The following is a 7,762-nucleotide window of genomic DNA, read 5'->3' on the forward strand; positions in this document are numbered from 1 at the left end:
TCATACTAAATTATGTTTTTTGAAAATGTCAAAATGCAGAAAGTTTTCTGTGAGGGTTAGGTTTAGGGGTAGGGTTAGGTTTAGGGGATAGAATATAAAGTTTGTACAGTATAAAAACCATTATGTCTATGGAAAGTCCCCATAAAACATGGAAACACAACATGTGTGTGTGCGTGCGTGTGCGTGTGTGTGTGTGTGTGTGTGTGTGTAAAAAACATCAGTTGCATTACGTAAACAAACTAGCATTTAAAGGGTTAAAATCCTTAAAATGAATGAATATTTGGTAGTTATGATCAGGACTGATGTTGGTTAAAAAATTTACCAATTGAAAGTGGAAAATATTCTTAATATATAATATTTTTATGGCAGTATTTTTAAGGACCTCTGAGTAACTTTTTAAATTGACGTACAAGGATTAAATAGAAAAAGTAGTCACAATCCCTCATTTACATCAATTAAATTGAATAGATTCATACTTAATTAAACATATGGAATTGAACATATTATATTGAGTGCAAAGCAGACAGAGAACGTTTTCTGTTAACATGACAGAATACATGATAAATTCAATGAGCACATTTTGCCAGCGCTGACACGGCAGAAAGTGTAAATATACCCTTTTCAAGCACATTTAAGTTTCCTAAAACTTTTTTCCTCTCGACTCTTCCCGCTCCATCTCGGAGGTCAACGTCCTACTCCTCCGTGTGAGGGAAGCAGACTCTTGGAGTAGACCTTTGGTCTTGGAAAGCTCTGGAGAACGTTGTAGACGTTTGGGAGCCGCTTCACTTCTCACTTTTCAAGACTGAAGCAGCTTAAAGGGTCATGAGGGGGCCGCTGGATGGAAATCTAATTAGATGATTTTGCTTGTGGGAGCTGTTTGCAACTCAATAAACTCCCACACGTTGGTTTTCTCTCAAAATCTCTCTCGCATTCACTTTTTATCTCTATCCGTCTCCCACTAAAGCCCCCCCAAAACAACATCCTCAGGCATTAGTTTTGCCCTCAAATCTGAAAAATCAGATGACTGTTATTGTTTTTGCCCTTGGCATTAAAATTATAATAGTTTCTTGAGAAACTGCTTTTGTGCATTGAATTATTTTGATGGTTGAACTCACTGTACCAAGGCAAGCATCACTATTACAGTTTCACCAACCTGTTCTCAAGTCGTTATAAAAAGTTGAAATTCTGTTTCATATGAGAAAAGTTGTATGAAATCATATTTTGCCATCTCATGGCTGTATTGTATTGATTTGGAATTCTGTTTGTTGGTCTAAAAGTCGTAGCTTTTTTTATTATCCACAGTTGTGTTCAAAATCTTATGTTACTCACAATATGAGTAATTATATGTTCGATGAAGGTATACATTATGATGGAGCTGTTTTTGCTGAAAGTTCAATGAAAAAAAAGTTTGTGTATTCAATAACCATGTGGTAATCCCTAATTTTATGTATAATTATATGAATTAAATACTTTAAAAATGCAAATTACTTCATCACATTTGATTTGATTTGACTCAAGACAGTAAATAAATATTTTAAAATGTATAGTTCTGACTCTGAATGACCGTACATAATGGTTAAAATGCTTTATATACATGTTTTTTAAATGCCATATTCACAAAAATCATGATGCATAAAATTTTATTTTAAAATCATTTAAGAACAAAAAATAACAATAGAAATGTCCCTTACTAAACCTTTCCCTAACCTTAACCGTGAGTGGAAGTTACACCCCATTTTGGAGTAGGCGCAGACCCCTTTTGAAGTTACCACGCCCCCTTTGGGAGTAACTCTTTTGGAGATTCCGCCCCATTTGGAGGTCTCCGGCCTCCGCACATTCCTTCATCTGTTGAACTGAAATGAAGATTTTTAGAAGAATTTCTGAGCTCATTTGGTCCATACAGTGCAAGTGAATGGGTGCCAAAATTTCGAATCTCCAAAAATCATTATAAAGTCTATAAAGTCATTATAGAAGTAATCCAATAAGTCTTCCGTGGATAAATCTATAGCTTCAGAAGCGATATGATTGGTGTGAATGAGAAACGGATCACTTTTACATTCTTCTCCTTGTGTTTTTGTTGATTCATATTCTTCATGCATATCACCCCTTACTGGGCAGGAGGAAGAATTTCAAGCAAAAAATGACATAAATATTGATCTGTTTCTCACACATACCTATCATTTCACTTCAGAAGTCATGGATTTATCCATTAAAGTTGTATGGATTACTTTTAGGCTGCCTTTATGTGTTTTTTGGAACGTCAAAATGTTGGCACCCATTCACTTGCATTGTGAGGAGCTACAAAAGCTGTGCTGGAATATGTTTCCACTTTAGTGTGACAGACATTCAGAGGCAGTCAAAGTTGTTGAGTGGTTGGGGCAGGGGGTTGAGACAAGAGTTGATTGTATGGGAGTTGTGTGGGGGGGTGGTTGAGCCAAGAGTTGTTGAGTGGGGTGGGTGGGGGTGGCGGGTCGCTGTCCTTTTCTGCATATCGTGGCACCGTTTTGTGGTCCATTCTACATAACGCGCCAGGTCATTCCGCCACATACACCGGCACACTCAGTTTTCCCAATGGCCAGTCCTCCCCTGATTGGCCCCAGTGCATAGGCCCACCGGGAAAATGCCCGGTATGCCAGATTACCAGTCCAGCCCTGAATACAAGCATTCAAATGTATCATTTTCAAAAGATGCGTTTGAGTAAAAGTGTGTTGAGATCATAAAATAGCAGGGTCTGAGTTATAGAGAGGGAAATAAGTATATTTATAAAGTCATAATCAGCCATTAAAGTCATGATTTGTTTGATAATGAATAAAACAGTTGCTGTAGCGCCTCTAGTGTTTTACCGGGAAACTGTACCGGGAGGCATGAATAACATATTTAGCAAAAATGTATATAGAGTCACTAATAAGCATCTTGTCATTCTGTCAAATCATTTTTGAAACCCTCTTCCCCTCTATTAAAAAATATGACTGTTTTTTGCATTAATAGACATATTAAGAATGTATATTTTGCCTCCGGGGAGAGTAAGCAGATCCCGCCAAACCGATTGCGTCCCCCAGGATCGACGCTTAAAGACGAGCACTTTGCCTCTTCCTGAAACTCCAGCTTTAATCATTTTGAAGGGGAAACATCACTGTTAGTGTGGGGTCTCCTTTGAGTCACGCTTTAGAAACGTTTGTCCTTGCTTTCACATTGCGTTTGTGAGTGTGTGCCTCCTTTTCATTTTCCAATCCGTGTCTTAGTACAAGACATGTCTTCATTCGTACTTCAGTGTGAGCGGAAAACACTTTGCAAATTATTTTAATTATTAGTTTTCTTCCTCTCTCCTCTAATTGCCATTTTGGATTTCCAATTAACCCCCCCTAAAAATGGACATAAATGGCGTGTGTGCCTTTTGATGAGCGTGTAATGAGAAATGAGCAGCGAGAGAACATTGGGAATTCTAGCGGGATTGTCTGAAGTGCCGCCCACTCTCTGTCTCACTCGTCCGCGGGTTTCTCTGTTCCTCCCGCCCCTCTGATCGCATTCCATCTGTTGTCTCGCTAAAAGATGGCAACTGGGCCAGATTTCAAAAAATGCCCCTCTCAAATACACCCACACTTGCTTCACGACAACAACTTCTCCACCTTACGGTTTTGATTTATTGGAGAAGTTGTGACTCATCAAAGCGGCTAGAACCGGAGAGCTCAGTGCAGTGGCATTAATGTGCAAAGGAGCAACGTACTACCATGACTACAACTTCAAATAAGGATAATCAGAGAAATACTATTATTTTTATAATTTTTGAAGAAAATGGGGATAGCACGAATGGTGCAGGACGAGTTACAAGTACACTAAAGTTTAAGTGCTTTCATCCAAAGCGACTTACAGTGCACTTATTACAGGGACAATCCCCACGGAGCAACCTGGAGTTAAGTGCCTTGCTCAAGGACACAATGGGTGGCTGTGGGGATCGAACCAGCAACCTTCTGATTACATTTCTGCACTTTTGATTTTAGTTTCTCCCAAAACTCTAAATAGCAACAATCTTATCATTTAAAATAATGCAAATGTATGTAGCTAATAAGAATCCCTGAAATTATCACATTCATTTATTAGATAAAATTCTGTGGCAGGGCGGAGGGCGGGGCTGGGTCGTAACTCCACACACCCGTCCCCTAATCCGGCTAATTAGCCCTTGTGGAGGAATGCGCTGTAGTGGAGTTATCGGTGCTACCAACCACCCCAAAGGAGCAGCCGTGGCCATTCGCCATAGGACGGAGGAGCCCGGCCACCTGGAAGCGGAGGAACGACCGCGGACTGCGAGGGGAGGAGGGGCTCCCAGCCAACTGCCTGGAGCAGTTACCGCTGTCAGCGGCGGGGGGGACCTCTACCGTCCACCAAAAATGCGGCGGTTTGTTCCGTCCACCAGGGGCCGGAGGACTGCCTCTGATCCATCCAGGGAGGCGCAATTAGAGGGTTAAGGAGTAGCCGAGGACCAAGCTATGGCGTATTGGCCTTTCCCTCGCTTTTTACAATCACCATTACACTCCACTTGTCCCCTCCCTCATCCAGTTAGTCGGGGATGACCTTCCGGCAGACAGGGCGGAAGGCACGCCCCTCCCCAAGGAAGGAATGTGGCAGGGTGGAGGGCGGGGCTGGGTCGTGACTTTGCACACCTGTCCCCTGATCAGGCTAATTAGCCTTTGTGGAGGGATGCGCCGTAGTGGAGTTCTCTTAGCCCTCGAGACAGATAAAGGCCGACTGGAGACTACAGTGGGACAGAGAGAGAGATTTACGGACAGCTGTCCGACACCTGTGTGTGTTTGTCTTTTTGGATAAGTTTTATATTAAATTATTATTTATATTGTCATGCCGGTTCTTGCCTCCTGCTTTCTATTAATCCCTTTACAAATACAGATTTATCAGTAGCTGTGTTTCCATACACACATTTTGATGCGCATTTTGGGATATCACATAAAAAACGCTGGATGGAAACGGCAAGATGCGAATAAAATCTACCAAATGCACATTAAAAAAAAAAATGTTTTTTTGATAAGAAATGCACATAAACTATGATGCAAACACATTTACAGAATATACTCCTGTTGAATTAATTAGAAATATACGATGCACATCAAAAAATTTATGTGACTGAATAATTAGTAAATAAATGGACTAACCAGCGGGTCAGTCATCACATCTGAAAAATGTTGCTCTGGTCATCCTGAAATAATAGTGACCTGAAAATTCAAAGCCTGAATAGAGTTTGCAGAGAAAAATAAGTGTGAAAGAGCAGGTTTATTAACACTCATGGTGTCCATAAAGAAGGAACACACACACACACACACACACACACACACTCAGTGTGATGCACTGTTGCTCTCAGACATGAGACAAAGTTCTTTAGTGTTTTCTCGGCATGCTCTGAAACGACAGTATTTTATTATTAAGAGAGTCACAGTTTTTTTGTTGCAGGGGCTGAAGCCCCCTCATTAAATTATATATATTTTTTTTAAGTGGGGTGAATAGATCTGTTATGAAGAATGATCACAGTGGGTTCACGTTGACTGATCCAATCACAATGATGGTTCATTTGTATATAGAATACTTTAGATGTTATGAAATGCCAAATGCGATTGAAATTAACAGGAAGTTATGAACGCTTATGAATTGTGACTTGCTTATTTTGAATGAGTGTTATCTTAAATTGTTAGCATCTTGCCGTCTCAAAAGTATATGCATAAGATGACATATTTGCAACAATTTGTACCCTTTAACCAAGTAAAGGGTAAAAGGTCCCCTCTCAAGCCCTCCAAAAAACAAAAATTATATATATATATATATATATATATGTATATATATGTATATAATTTTAATCAAAATAGCTTTCCATTAAATATTTTCACACAAAAGATGATGTCAGCAGCTCATCTCAACTTTGACCCAAGAGTGTCATAATAGCCTGAGCTCAGGGGTGTGTGTGTGTGTGTGTGTGCATGAGAGAGTGCATGTGTGTGTGTGTGAGAGAGTGCGTGTGCATGTGTGCATGTGTGCATGCGTGTGTGAGACTGTGTGTGTGTGAGAGTGCGTGTGCATACGTGTGTGCGTGTATGAGAATGCGTGCGTGTGAGAGTGTGCGTGCGTGTGTGAGAGTGTGCGTGCGTGAGAGTGTGCGTGTGTGTGTGTGAGAGTGCGTGCGTGAGAGTGTGCGTGTGTGTGTGTGCGTGCGTGAGAGTGTGCGTGTGTGTGTGAGAGTGTGTGAGAGTGTTTGTGTGTGTGTGTGTTTGTGTATATGAGAGTGCGTGGGTGTGTGAGAGTGTGCGTGCGTGTGTGAGAGTGTGCGTGCGTGTGTGAGAGTGTGCGTGCGTGAGAGTGTGTGTGAGAGTGTGCGTGTGTGAGAGTGTGTGTGAGAGTGTGTGTGAGAGTGTGCGTGTGTGAGAGTGTGTGTGAGAGTGTGCGTGCGTGAGAGTGTGCGTGCGTGTGTGAGAGTGTGCGTGCGTGAGAGTGTGTGTGAGAGTGTGTGAGAGTGTTTCTGTGTGTGTGTGTTTGTGTATATGAGAGTGCGTGAGTGTGTGAGAGTGTGCGTGCGTGAGAGTGTGTGTGAGAGTGTGTGAGAGTGTTTGTGTGTGTGTGTGTTTGTGTATATGAGAGTGCGTGCGTGTGTGAGAGTGTGCGTGCGTGTGTGAGAGTGTGCGTGCGTGTGTGAGAGTGTGCGTGCGTGAGAGTGTGCGTGTGTGTGTGTGAGAGTGTGTGAGAGTGTTTCTGTGTGTGTGTGTTTGTGTATATGAGAGTGCGTGGGTGTGTGAGAGTGTGTGTGTGTGTGATTTTTTTTTTATATATACGTATATATAAATATTCAGATAATTAAAATGCTTTACATTCCTGTAGCAGAAGAGGTCATCATTGATAAGACAAAATTGGCTTTAGAATACAATGTATTGTTTATTACCATATTATTGATCATAAATCAATCATTAACACACAGTTCACAGTAATCCATTACACAAGTGAATTTATCAATCAGAGATTTATTATGAGGGCTTGTTTAAGGACACCTGCATCAGACATGCTTGTGTAGCGTCTCGGGTGTGTTGCGTCATAAACATACATTATTAGGTCACTGTGTCACGTTAAATATAGTTTAATACTCAATATTTAAACACATCTTGAGATCTCTTAGTTCAGATTTGAGCTCCATCAAGTGTTTTGAACACAAGAATGTAACTCATGTTTGTGTTGTGGGTTGTTTTGTTCACTGTATAAACTGTGTGTTGCTCATACAGCTGTAGTTTCACTTACTGCCCTCTGGAGTAAACAGGTGGTACTACAAGCATTTCTCAGGAATCTTCCTTATTACGGTCAGGGGGGGCATTGCCATTAATTGCGTTAATTTTTTTTAACGCATTATTTTTTGTCAAATTAATCCCACTGTATTAACACGTTAAATCAACAGCCCTAATATATATAAATATATATAATTTTTATCAAAATATCTTTCCATTATTTCACACACATGATTTTGCTCCATCAGTATTCAATAAGAAATACATCTTCAATCTTGATACAATTTGTGACCAGAAATAAAATCATATTTTGATTCATGAGTTCTTTATGGACTTATGATTGTCTTTGAAAGAATCGATAATTTTAATTCTTCCATCTCTGTCCGCAGCTCATTCACACCATCAGCGTTGTCGACCGGGACGAGCCGCAGTCTGGACATCGATTCTTTTTCACGCTGGCACCCGAAGCCTCCAACAACCGACATTTTACACTTTGG

General features: G+C 40.7%; 1 protein-coding gene across 1 annotated transcript in view; it reads left to right on the plus strand.

Moving 5' to 3' along the window:
* LOC127653911 (cadherin-22-like) overlaps nt 1–7,762 on the plus strand; it is a 99,317-nt gene that overhangs the window by 69,312 nt on the left and 22,243 nt on the right. The window contains exon 9 of the mRNA XM_052140761.1: nt 7,655–7,762. This exon is cut by the window's right edge and continues 10 nt beyond it. Coding sequence (XP_051996721.1) covers nt 7,655–7,762 — 108 coding nt within the window. The remainder of the gene's footprint in view (nt 1–7,654) is intronic.

This window comes from Xyrauchen texanus, chromosome 13 (assembly GCF_025860055.1).
Source record: "Xyrauchen texanus isolate HMW12.3.18 chromosome 13, RBS_HiC_50CHRs, whole genome shotgun sequence".
In the NCBI taxonomy this organism is placed as follows: Eukaryota; Metazoa; Chordata; class Actinopteri; order Cypriniformes; family Catostomidae; genus Xyrauchen; species Xyrauchen texanus.